The sequence below is a fragment of the Tremella mesenterica genome (assembly GCF_000271645.1).
Source record: "Tremella mesenterica DSM 1558 unplaced genomic scaffold TREMEscaffold_4, whole genome shotgun sequence".
Lineage (NCBI taxonomy): Eukaryota > Fungi > Basidiomycota > Tremellomycetes > Tremellales > Tremellaceae > Tremella > Tremella mesenterica.
The window spans coordinates 2085-14821 of NW_006711228.1; the positions used below are offsets into that span (position 1 = coordinate 2085).

Consider the following 12737-nt stretch of genomic DNA (forward strand, 5'->3'; position numbering starts at 1 on the left):
GAGTGAGAGTGGTTAGATCGGATGGTGGTGGAGAATTTGACAGTGACGATAAGAGAGAATTCTACACATCAGCGGGGATCAACGACTACATCACGCCCAGATACACGCCGGAGTTGAATGGTGCAGCTGAAAGAATGGTACGCACCTTGAAGGGGACAGTCATGGCCATGCTGTCTCATGCTGGCCGGCCAAATTCATACCGGTCTTATGCTGTCAGATACGCCGCTGTCATCATCATGAAAATATCGATCGGTTTAGGAGGAAAATCGGGGTGTAAGTGGGTGTTCTAAGTCAAGACAGATTTGGATGGACATCTACTAAAGTACCAATCGTGACTAGTAGCTCAAGGTTTATCACAGGTACCAGGTACTGACTTTGAAGAGACGTTCGCACCAGTAGGAAGATCGGGATCACTTCGAATATTGCTCACGATTGCTACCACTGAATACCTAGAGGATAGGCGGGCCGATGTTGAAGGCGCGTTTCTGAATGGTAAACTCGATGTCGATATCTACATGAAGTACCCCAGGGAAATAGTCCCGAAGAAAGGGTGTAATGCTCTGAAGTGAGTCAAATCTGTGTATGGCTTACAGCAGTCTGGTAGAACGTGGTGGATTGAGCTAGGAGAAGGATTAGCTCACCTAGGTTTTACAAGGATCGAATCTGACTGGGGGTTATACTACCGACCGAAGGGAAAGATCAAGGACAGAGGTGCAGCATGCAGCATTGTTGCTGGCCTACGTGGACGATCTGGTACCGGCGACGAAATCGGTCGAAGAGGCCAAGAAAGTGTTTGATGACCTAGGGAAAAGATAGATTATAACCAATCTGGGGGAGATCAGCACAATCCTAGGTACGAAAGTAACCCGAGATCGATATGGTTGAAACAACCCGCATACATTGATAAGGTGGCTGGGAAGTTTCACGAAAATGACTTACATCGAAGTAGACAAGCACCTGTACCAACCACATCAAAAGTCCTGGCAGAATCGGACGAGATACGGAATTGGAGTGGTTGAAGAGTCTGGTATGACAGTCAGTCAATTTGGTTACCCTGGAGGTGCGCGTGAGTCATGAAAGACCGACAAACTTACACACTTCATTCTCTGCCGTTGGGTCCCCCAGCGTTTGCCAGCAAGCGCGCCACACCTCTTTCAAACCTTTGGGTTATCTGCAGGGAAGAGCCCCATCGGTCGGCCCTGTTGAAACCGTCATCTGTCGACCAACACGCCAATGTACCGTGGAGGTCCCTATGTCCCCTCCAAATCACTTCCGCCCAGCCATCATCTGCCGGTGAATGCTCCACTATCACCCCAAGCTCCGGCCACCAGAACTCCCCTCCTCTTATGAGTTTGCTGACTCCTGACAAGGAGTCAAAGGCACCGTCGACGACCTTGCCGGCGAAGAACATGCCAAAGTTGTAAGGCGAGGTATCACGATCATTGTGGGGAATGTTGGAGAAGCCTTTTCGGGTCACAGTTAAGGAATTTGACCCACGTTCTGCAGACTTGACATCCTTGACATGGAATGGGAGGATGTTATGTTCGATGGCGTGGGTATTCGTAGCCTTCAAACCGAGAGGGAACAGTGTATTGAAAGCACTTTGGAAGTAACTTGCCACCTCGGGAATCTCTTTGTCCAACTCCTCCCTTGCATCGACCTTACTGTTCTGTGGTAAATACGTAGCAATTGTTTCGCCTGGTTTGCGAGCGTTTCGCCATCCATAAGCGGTCATGATACCATAGTATTTGCTGGAGTTGTCTTTCGCATGAGAGGCTCCATTGGAAGCAATGACATTGTTCTGAATCCGCGTCACCTTGTCTAGAGTTCGCATGACGTGAAGCACCTTTAAACGGTCGTTAGGCGACAAATTCGAGAGCGTTCGGAAGCAGACAATACCAAACACTTCCTTGCCCTTAGGTCCATCACACATGAGTATGTTGTAACCGGATCGCAGGCGGACGAAGGGAGGACAGCTAGATTTTTTAACCGCCGAAAGCACTTGGGGAAAGGAGATAAATCCCTTTCGATCGGGGTCTTGGTAGTTGCCTTCAATGATCGCGTTGACACAGGCAAGACGGCGTTGGTCAGGTTCACAAAAGTGATGAAAAACGTGTCGCTTCGAAGTGTCTCGCTCGTCCAAGCCCAACAGTAAAGGAACTGCCGACTCCAGTGAGTTCTCGTAAGCCGTTTGATCAGCAAGTCTGTCCTGTCTCTTCTTGTATGCTCGTCTTTGACTGCGAGAGTGAGCTGATACGTCAGCTAACATAACTTGATGTGTGTGATTGGCAAGTCAAAATTTTCGCGAGCGGATGTGAGGGTGAGGTGACATAAATGAGGCGCTCACAGGAAGATCCGGGCTCTTTTTGAGCTGGGCCTTGAAGCTGTGCGTGTGTTGAGGCCGAACGGGGATCAGGAGTGGGAAGGGTTGGCGACGTTGCTGAATGTGTGTCAGCTCAGACACCATTGAAAGATAAATCACTCTTACCAGCCAGCCTAGCAGTGAAGATATCGACCAGCTCGGACGTACCGCAGTTGGCAGCGTCATCGTCATCGACAGCGGACATCGAGGACCAACTAGCCAGGTCATCAGATGCAGAAGAATGACGTGGTCGTTTCATCGCGGATGTTAAAGAAGAGCACAGTAATGTTCAAGAAAGATATGGTCGGACTGGAGTAATAGTTTCCTACGGACCCAAATTGAAAAAGTTTCGCAACCCCGATGAAGTGGCACTAGTGCGGATTTCAGTCAAATCAGGGGTGCCACATCAATTGGTGTTGCAGAACTTTTGCTAACCACGAGTATTGCGTATATGACGTTATCTCCGATGCTTTCGACAATAATCTTCTGGTTCGTTGACTGAGAGGACAAGTGCCACGACGGTAAAGCAAATTTTTGCTTGACTCGGGACTTTGGAGGATGAATCGTCATACGACATGAACCCTGAGTCAGTCTGGACGGGTATCATGACCGTAATCATGTCGATAACCGAATGCAGCGGAATTGTGACTCATGCCCCGAGGTGTCTGCGTGGCATCGAAGGAGATTTTTGTCAGAAAGCAAAACTCCGACAACTGCATCAACAAAATGAAGCAATGGTTCACACATCTCCCCACATGTTGTCCGCATTCAAATTGGCCGATGGTATGATGGTTTTGATATGCTGCTCTCCAAATATCTCTGTAGCAACTCCAGTTGGCATGAGAACCTCTACCCCCTGCCCTTCCTCATCTTCCATACGCTCCTCGACTTCTTCTTCGTCAGCAAATACCTCCGAACGTACCTCTTCGGTCATACGTTCCTCGTACAACAACATGGCCTCCGCTCTTGTTGCGACAGGAGTTGAAGTGGGCCACCATACTCCACATTGGCCCTCAATGGCCTTCTCATACTCATTGCACTGCCACTCTCCTACCGCAAACCCCTCGTTCTTATACCGGGCTCTAGTTTCTCGCAAACGCTCCAGAGCCAACTCCCTACGAGAACCATCAGCGTCATCCCTCAGCATACGCAGGGCGTGACAACATCGATTGAAGCGTACGATCGGTCCGCCGCGTTTGCCTGATGGTGGGCATAGGTCGGAACCAATGATTTTATAAAGCCGCCAGAAATCTTCGAGTTGCACTATTCGCTGTCTCTTCGTCGCTGTTACACTCCCCCCTGCCCCCATGCCAATGTTCGCTATACCCCCAGTACGGCTCTTCTTGAATGGCAACATACCATCCATGGTTTTGAGTTGAAAGCGTCTCACCAATGCGGAATTGAACAACCAATCAATTTCAAGCCCATCCTTTTGATCAAATGGTTGCTGGGGGTCGTCCGTTTCGCTTCTGAAGTATAGCCAAACTCTCCCACCTGAAGTAGGATCATAGGCTGGATGGTCTGAGCATGGTATTCGCCTCTGCTCTTGAAATCCCCAACGAGGATTAGGTAGTTGCTGAGGTTGGGAACCTCCCCAGGGTAAACCCCAGGAAAGTGGCTGTGAGGGATTGGGGGCAGTCATACAGTGGCAGAGGTAGAAAAGGTCTTGGGGCGGGAGTGAGGATGGAGGGGTGGTCAGGCGTCTAGGGTTGGTCGATGAGCGTGGTGGTGCAGAGTGGGAAGACTTTTGTGTGGCGCGAGAAGACAGTTGTTCGACACGTTCGGCGGCAGCTTTGGCATATGTTTCGCAGTCAGCCAGGGAGTGGACAAGCAGGTCATCAGCCAGGAGGAATGAGATCGATGGCAGGGGATTGTCGGGAAATGTTCGCATAGTTTGCCAGTGGTTTGAGAATGCGGTAGCAGGGGCGTTCACTGTGTGTCAGATTGGCTCTCTGAGGCGAACGAGATTGACATTACTCGCATGGACTGGTGAGATTGTCTGATTGTGGATGAATGTGTATGAAGGACCAACTTACAAGCCATGGTTGCATGTTCGGTGTCACCCGCGTCTTCCAACCAAATTGAGATTTGCAACTTGTTCCCCATTATCCCACGCACACGAAAGCCAAGCGCTTCTATATAGACTGCCAATTTACCCATCTCCTCTGCGAGATCGATCAAACCGACACAGCAAATGCAAGGACCTTCGATGTCAAAGTCTGCTGATGGAGGCTTGTTTTTCCGGGGAGGCAAGCGGGGACGTGGCCCTGAGGGTGGAGCAATGAGAGGGGCAAGGGGGGAGTCGTCGGTACCGCGCGGAAGATCCTCAGAGGCAGGGGAAATGTGCTCGATATGGGTCATAGCACGGATGCCGCACCTGATGGTCAGAATCTGATTTGTTGAGACCATGGGTGAGGGTGGTGTTATGTGAGGTGATGCTTACATCCAAGGTGAATGTGTCCTAAGGCCTTTCATTCTTGCGTTGAAGAAAGTCGGCAAAAGGATAAGTCCTACTGCCATGGTTGATAAGGCGTCTTTTGACTGGGACTGGTCAGTCATGGTCTCATTCGTGGTGAATTGGGCTACTTACTACATTATGTGCTGATGCTTCAAGTTCAGGCCGTGGAATGGGCTGACCTGTGGGCAGATAAGTCCGCATGTATTCGCCGCCCCAAGGATTACGGAAGCGTTGAGTCACTGAGCCTTGTATCACCCAGCCAAAGAGTGATTGGACAGCCCAATTCAGACCAATAGGCCTGTTATTCTCCAAGCAACCCAGCAAGTCTTGCAGGTGTGGCGACTCGGATAGGTCATGCGTTTTGTGCCATGGGGCGGTGATGTTCAGCGACTGCAGGTCAGCACTTGTAAGTTGCTGGCACACCAAGAACTGATACCCACTTTCAAGTCATTGTGGCCACCCCAAAGAAATATGAAGTCTGCAGCATGCATTGTTGCTTGGACCCAGCGGGATGTGGAACCAAGATCAAGCCATTTGACTCCCGGAGCCCAGAAGACATCGGCTGATAGGCCATTGTCTGATTGTCAGCCGCGTCCAACAGCGTTACAATGACTCACACTGCGAGTTCCAAGCATGAAGTTTGCAGTCGTCTGGCAGATTGATATGCACCACAGTAAAATCACCATAGCCGTTGCATATGGCAATTCTGTTGGTGAGCGGCTGACATCAACCCTGGCCACGACTCACTGTGCGGGGGTGCTTCCTTGGGTGCCATCCGGTCTTTCAACACGGACAAACTCCAAGTCTGGGTGTCAGCTCATGAATGTTTTGTGTTGACACAGTCAGTGGCGAGATGAGTATCAGCCAGCCGAGCCATGATCCACCATATCAACAGCGCGTTGGACGTTCGCGGGTCGTCACGGAGTAGTGATAAATGAGAGACCACTCACCAAACGCAATGACCCTCGCTAGGTCGACGCCATCTGGGGCTCGTTCGCGCAACATGTCTCGTGCATTCCTCCAGAACAGCGGAGTCTCCGGCACTGTTGTGAAGTATTGCGATTCGTAGGGCATAGCGTGGGCGGAACGGTTGTAGGCTTGAGTCAGAAAGGCAGTGAGAAGGTGGATGAGTCAAAAGGAGATAAGGCAAAGACAATGGGAATTCGATGGGAAAACAGTATGGGGTGGCTAGATTTATACGCTGGAGATATCCCAGAAGTCTTCCTCCCCAACGGCAAGAAAGCGGAACAGAGATTCCCCAAAACGTTCAGAGGCGCCACTTTGCCATGAGGGTAAGGATCATTCCCACGCCAAACATCCATCGTCGGAGTGACTTGCTTGGTCCGCCAGCAGCAGGTTCCACGAATTGTCCCAGATCCACCGCATGCCGCATTTTCCCACCCCACCCCATCCAGCGTACGAGTGACTGTGTGATCTGCCATATGGAGCAGTTTCCCACCCCACCCCATTAAACATACGAGTGACTGCGTGTTCGTACCATATGCGGCAGTTTCCCACCCCAAGCCATCCAACGGACGAGCGACTTCTCGATCGGCAAGACACCGAGGGATTTGTCCTGGGTCAAGGATTTTGAGGTTGGATCCCTGACATAACTGATCGTTTCATACGGGTCGTTTTGTACGTACAGCAGAGGCGATCATGCTATTTGTCTGGATGGTTGGAAGGGCATCATGTCGGGAGATTCACTGTGAGGAGCACAGGTCGGATATCGGTCGTCATCCTCTCCTAATGGTTGACGATCTCCACAATATTCGACTGGGTTTCACACGGGTCATTGGGTTGAGAGGTGGCTCGTGGTTCGGTCCTTATCTAGGAGTCCAAAGAGATGCTGTTGATGTGACCAGACCACGTGTTGGCGCACGATCAAGGGGGAGAGGTGGGTATCTTCTTTGAGAACAACGAGTGGGGGAGAAGAAAGCAAGCAACAGGAGAAAAGGCGATTACGACAGCCAGCTGCTGCTGGTAGGTCTTGGTGCATCTTAATAGAACAGTCCTTGACAATTTTGACCATCCGCCCTTGTGGCGCAGTGGTATGCGCGCTCCGCTTCTAGGGTCCCAATGGGCGCCGTGCAAACGGAAAGGTCCGGTGTTCGACCCACCGCTGGGGTTTGACAGTACTTTTTAGACTTGGATCTACTCCATCCGCTACAATAATCTGTTGCAACGACGGACTGCCGTTTGCTGAATTAGAGACAAGCGAATAATACTTTTTGACTCGCATAAAAACTTCGTACAAGAGCCAAGACGGTTTATTACCCATTGATACACAACCAAGACACCTTGTTTCCTCACGCGGTCAACATGCCAAACCATGGGTGTGTGAGAGAACGACGACGGTGGGTTAAGTTTCAAAGGCAACGGTGAGACCTACATCGGCACCACATAAAGACCATATCACCGCTCAAAAAACTTCGCGCTGGACCCTTTGTCCAATTGGTATCAATCAAACTTCACTGGTCACGACAAGCTCGCGGAGCCTTCGAGTTCGTCCCGCTGGCCCGCGGGGGTCTGTGACCATTTGCGAGTTGGTTGCAGGCGAAGAGGATGTAATGTCAACACTGGACGACGCTGTGGGTCAGCGATCAGTGGTGAGAGCCAGAAGCGATAGTCCAATGGTCCTCGACATTACGAGCGAGAGCGATATGGTGCAAAACAGATTGACCGGGATCTCAAGAGCGGCGTCAAGATTTGAGAAGTAGGAAAGGTGTGAGATTGAGGCAGTAGCAAACTCAACTCACAATTCAAGTAGCACAGCTCGTTAACGGTGCCTCTCAGAAAGTCCATACCTCCACCTCAACCACACGACGGATGTGCACACTTGTGAAGACAGTATGAAAGGGGCCCCGGCTGAACACCAAACATCCATGAATGATGACAACATCGAAGTCACTTCTGGCAGATTACACGGTGTGAAACAATAGGTGTGCTAGAAGGAACAGGACCAGCGAATGCTCTCGTACTGGCTGTTAGTTGCTACATGTCACAGGGATTTGTAAATGGAGGTAAGGGCGCCAGAACATAGGTAGGCATATTCGTGACGGAAGGGGAATTGAAGGTATCAACTCACTGATTATAGGACATGGGTCGATCCCGCAACGCCTATAATGCCGCCGTCCAACTCGTAGTCGATCTGTCTCCCCCTGAGATTTTTGTGTACATGATTGTGACTGATGTCAGCGAATGAAGGATGAGAGGGTGACAGAAATAAGCACGATGAGCCCATCTGCAGAAACGTCTTAGTGATTGACAATGGCGTGTACGTCTGCTGCCGACCCTTTGTGATTTTGACCCATGTCCCCCGAGGATAACCCTTTCGCTTCTCCCTCCTCCCTCTGTTGCATCCCACAGGTCGTGTTTTCCTCCGGTGCACGACCGACCATCAATCATCCATGTGCCGTCCTCTGGACAGTACGTTTTACCTGAGGAGTCCTCATTACAGGTCAAGAAACAGGGTAGAACAGAGTGTGGGGGGATGTAGTTCACGGCGTGGGGGGAATATGAGGCACGGCCGCCCCCAGAACGACGAACATTTAACCACTGGGACACGACAAGACAACGGAGAGGAATGGTACCACCCTTTCCATTCGAATAATGACAACAGCACCCAGAAAAAGCAACGTCCGGGCAAGTGGAGACGAGCCAAAGAGACAGTAGACAGCAACTTACAATGAAAATCCCTTCTCACCTCGCACAAACACTCGGTAGATTTGGTTTACTGTATCCATCAGACATTGTCTCGGTTTTCACGCGATGACCTCATGTCAGCACTCATGTATCATCAGACGAATAAGGAACCCTCGACCCAACAGATCGTCATCGCGACGGCCACCACGCATCGGTCGTCATTCCCACCGTGTGCAGTCGTCCAAGGGAATAATCCCCGGCCAATCAGACACACACCCCTTGGCTATGTCAAGTAAAGACAAGCCATTTGAGGTAGGTAGACGTCCGTTCTCATCAAAGAGTGACAGTGCGAGAGATGTAAACTCTCGCCCTTGCCAACGACACTACTGGGCAACGCGCAATAAAGGCGTGCCCATGAAGCGATGGAGAAAACGTGGAATGAGATTGGCAGTGAATGCTGGTCGGGGAATGTAGGTCCCCGCCCTTGCAAACGCTCCTCAGTGCAATACCAGTACAGGTATGCCCTTGAGGCTTATGAGTGGGGAAGGATGGACAAGGCAGTGTTGGATAAACGATGGAACTCACGTTAAAAAGGCGGTGAATCGATTGGTGAGGGGGAAAGAGATGTCTGTGGAAATTCTCAGGGTTTCGACGCGAGGAAATACGGAGTTACTTCGGTTGTGGCACATGGACGGCGGATTGAGGCAGACCAATGGAGGGATCTTTGTGTCTTGGTGGTGATACAGGCATGTGGTGAAGCTGAGTGGTGAGGTGATAGGCGCTCATTTGACTCGTAGCAAAGATACAGTCGGTGATTGGACATGAACAGAATTACGGTTTGATATTCCTGGTCTCACCTACCTGCCGGTTCGGTGAAACCCACCAGCCGGACCAAGGTGAATGTCAGCAATGTTGACATAACAAATAGTGTGGCGTTATCATTGCCTTGATGGAAAAGGTGTGTATCACGATGTTGGTGAGATGATGATCTCGAAAATGAAGCAGAGGAAGAATGGGTGGAACAAACTGTCAAGGGTACCTAGCTTGATGAAGTGAGATCAAATCAACTCACAGTTTTGATCCAGTCACCAACCTTGAAGTGGTTGTTAACTCATCCGTAGTCATTTGGTCCGACATTCAGCAACGGAGATCATCGACTTAAAGTGGTGTATCTTCTCCATGACACGTGGTTCTTGCGTGGAGAGCCTGATATAATACCACTACACCACTGCGCTATTTTCAAATAAGCTCTGGTATCATGAATAAACTAACAGAGGAGATTGAACTCACGTGCAAGATCATGAGCTCCCTTTCGAATGGATCGTTCGCTGCCAGCTTGATTGTGCATACGGAGTGACCATCGGTGTTGGTGAGCGGTATGGCACCAGTCTGTAGACCAGGAGTGTACGATAGCATAATGATGAAACTGCATTCGACAGAAAAGTTGTTATGCGGTCTGACCTTTCAGCTGTTGGCAGAAAGAATTGCACAGATGACTCACACGAAGAATATGGTCCCAGCAGTCATTCCTCTAGCTCCTCCGCTTCTTCGTCCTCCTCTCCGCTAGAGACATCCATGGCCAATGCGTCCTCCTCCTCATCCCAGACATCATCATTCTCAGTCGCCCCTTCTTCGTCCGTCCCCGCCCGTGTTTCATCGCTGTCGCAATCATCTTGCCGACTCTTTCCTTTCGCCAGCTTGGTGGAATGGTGGCTGCGCCGTTTTCTCTTTTCTGCCTTGCCCTTGCTACCATCTGCCCGACCCCTACGCTCTGCCTCTACATCAGCGAAAAGCTTCTTGACGCGGGCAAAATTTTCCGGTTTGCTCTTAAGGGCGGTCGCGAGCAACGAGGCCGAGTTCTCGCACTGACCACCGCCTAACTTGGCCGAAGGGCCCACGTTCGCGGACTCCTCTTCGCTCGGGTCACTGTTTGCCTGCTCCTGAACTGCCCATCTGCCGGTCGCCTGAGGAAGTCAGCGGCCCCTTGTGTGCGGCTTGGGTCCAGGGAATCAAACCAGGACACGGTAAGAATGGGTGATGTACGTACGGATTCAATGTCCCTGATGCAAATGGTGTCTCCGCTGAGAGCGTTGAGTGCATCCTCTTCGCCCCATATCTCTTTGCCGGCAAAATAGTCCTCGCGCACGAGATCAAGCATCGTTTCCTGCAGTCTGTGGTGCCATTGAAGGTAAGAGAAGCCTAGGAATAGGTGCCGTTGACGTAAATCTTTCGGTGCCGACGCCAAATCCCCGTGGTTTTCAAATATCTCTGCTTCTAATGAGCGCTGTTCGTCCCGCAATCTGGTCACTGCTGATTAGCGGCTACTTGTGAACGCAAACACCCACATTCCGTATCGCTTTTCAAGCTTTCCAACTGTGTAGGCGTAAGCTCTTGTGGGGCGTGCGAGTCTGGGAGCGCCGAAGTCCGTTGAACCGCCTCCATCATGGAGGAGCGGTCTTCGTTGCCGGTCAGATGTCTCGCGTCGTCAACGTTCCTGCGGGTCAGTATGAATGGCGACAAGCGAAAAGGCAGCGTGACGCCCACCGGCAGCGACCGAGATAGGTGAATGTCGCGCCAGAGCCAAAGTTGTGACCAAGCACCAGCTGAAGGATCCGCTCATCAACTGTGGTGTCAGCACCACGTTGACTGGAGTGTGTTGGAATCCTATGACAAGGGAGCTCTCAACGGTGGGGCAGACCCTCGATGCATTGACAAGTTTCCTGTTTGTCTTTAGGTGGAGAGGCGCAAATCTGGCTTTGCAAATCGGCATCAGACCCGACCACCTGCGGCCCAGATAGGATACACGGACGGGATTGGTCTACAGAGGCGGTGGGAAACGTAATGTAAATCAGGTTGTAAATGTGTGTGAGGGGTCATGGGGACAAAGAACTGCTGGACCCACCCTTTTTGAATAGCTCATAAGCCACCATGTGCCTGAAAGCATAAGTAGTCAGAGGCTTGCGGAATCCAGCCTGAACGGAGACTTGCTTTAGCTGTTTGTTGATCCAGAAGGCAGTACGGCTTCCCCCCTGGCGGTCGAGAAATACGAATTCGCTGGACCTGTTATCAGTCAGTTGGCTCGTGTCGGATGAGTTGTACCCACCTTGAAGGATCTAAGCAAATCTCTTTAGAAGGTTTGCCATTCAGCACCCGAGGGTCCAGTAGGTCATCTAGCTGATATTCTTGCAGCAAACCACGCCGATCGAGAAGTAATAGCAGCAGCCATGGAGCAGAGAAAGCAATGTTGATTGTTTCGCGCAGGGGGAAAAAAAGTCTCGCGGAGTTTATTGTCTTGCCGTGTGGCACTTTGTACCATGCCATCACGGTGTTGCGTGTTTCTCCTTTCAGGAGCCAGATACGGAAATCCTTCCAGCGGCATCCCAGTCGTTGGGGGCTTTGGTCACCTACCTTCTTTGAGCAGGATCGCAGTACGGAAGATGGTCGCACTCCTGTCGATGTTGCTATGGCAGTATAGAGCAGGAGCTGGAGAAGGTCATCAGTGCAAATTTCCAGTTTGCAGCTCTCTTCCACCAGAGACTGCATGGTGATCGGGGTGATAGCTGCTCGGACAGACGACGTGCGATCCAGATTAGCAGAAGCAATGATGCTCTTCACCGCCAACTCCGCACTGCGACGAATGCCGGGGTCCATCGGTTCACCTCGAGCTCGATCGTATGTGGCGCACAGGGAATAAAACCGGTGCAAAACCGTCCGAGCCTTGACTCTCTTGCCGTGTGGTATGGGCTTGTTAAGTAATTTACATGCGTGAAGCTTTGTCTTGGGGGCGGACATCTTCTTCTTGCTGAAATATGTGAATATTGCCGAGAAAACACTAACTGGCCAGTGTGGCACATCGGGCTGGGTAGCTTGCTGGAATGTAGAGTATTTGCGGTCGCCGATGGAGATGCCTGTCATCAGTGTAGCAACTCGGTCGAACATCCTCCGAGCGGTCAAGTGCGACGTTGGCAATCGACTGTCGTATACACCGCCGACCTTTCGATTCCCTTGCAGAGTCTGCATCGAAGCTTGCAAGGCGGCAGGGTTCTTGGTCTTTGAGGGATCGCTTGAGCGGAAAGGTCGAGGAGGGGGACGCATCTTGCGAGTCTGAGATCTGAGACTACTCCGTGAGATTGGTGAGAAATCAGAATATGTGTGAGCGGTGAGGAACAACAATACGACTATAGTTTAGTGAGGATTGGATGTCTTGGTCAGAAGCAGGTGTTAAGGGTTCTTCAGTGGGGTAAGGAAAAGGACACAGGGAGATTTGCATGT

The 12737-nt window shown here is 51.0% G+C and overlaps 3 protein-coding genes across 3 annotated transcripts; 1 reads left to right on the forward strand and 2 right to left on the reverse strand.

The window, feature by feature from the left end:
• Positions 1-1099: 1099 nt before the first annotated feature.
• On the reverse strand, positions 1100-5894 carry TREMEDRAFT_61471 (uncharacterized protein; the record flags this gene model as incomplete). Its single annotated transcript, XM_007003979.1, has 11 exons — positions 1100-2250; positions 2348-2440; positions 2489-2577; positions 3106-4294; positions 4399-4739; positions 4806-4909; positions 4953-5210; positions 5261-5397; positions 5438-5526; positions 5568-5625; positions 5771-5894. 11 exons carry the CDS (start codon positions 5892-5894, stop codon positions 1100-1102), a joined length of 3633 nt encoding a protein of 1210 aa, XP_007004041.1.
• Positions 5895-7142: 1248 nt separating this feature from the next.
• TREMEDRAFT_61472 (uncharacterized protein) lies at positions 7143-8025 on the forward strand (the record flags this gene model as incomplete). The annotated part of the gene is made up of 3 exons (XM_007003980.1): positions 7143-7177; positions 7207-7411; positions 7918-8025. 3 exons carry the CDS (start codon positions 7143-7145, stop codon positions 8023-8025), a joined length of 348 nt encoding a protein of 115 aa, XP_007004042.1.
• Positions 8026-9988: 1963 nt separating this feature from the next.
• TREMEDRAFT_61473 (uncharacterized protein) lies at positions 9989-12560 on the reverse strand (the record flags this gene model as incomplete). The annotated part of the gene is made up of 6 exons (XM_007003981.1): positions 9989-10429; positions 10513-10772; positions 10811-10959; positions 11010-11088; positions 11368-11525; positions 11569-12560. 6 exons carry the CDS (start codon positions 12558-12560, stop codon positions 9989-9991), a joined length of 2079 nt encoding a protein of 692 aa, XP_007004043.1.
• Between the last annotated feature and the right edge of the window lie 177 nt (positions 12561-12737).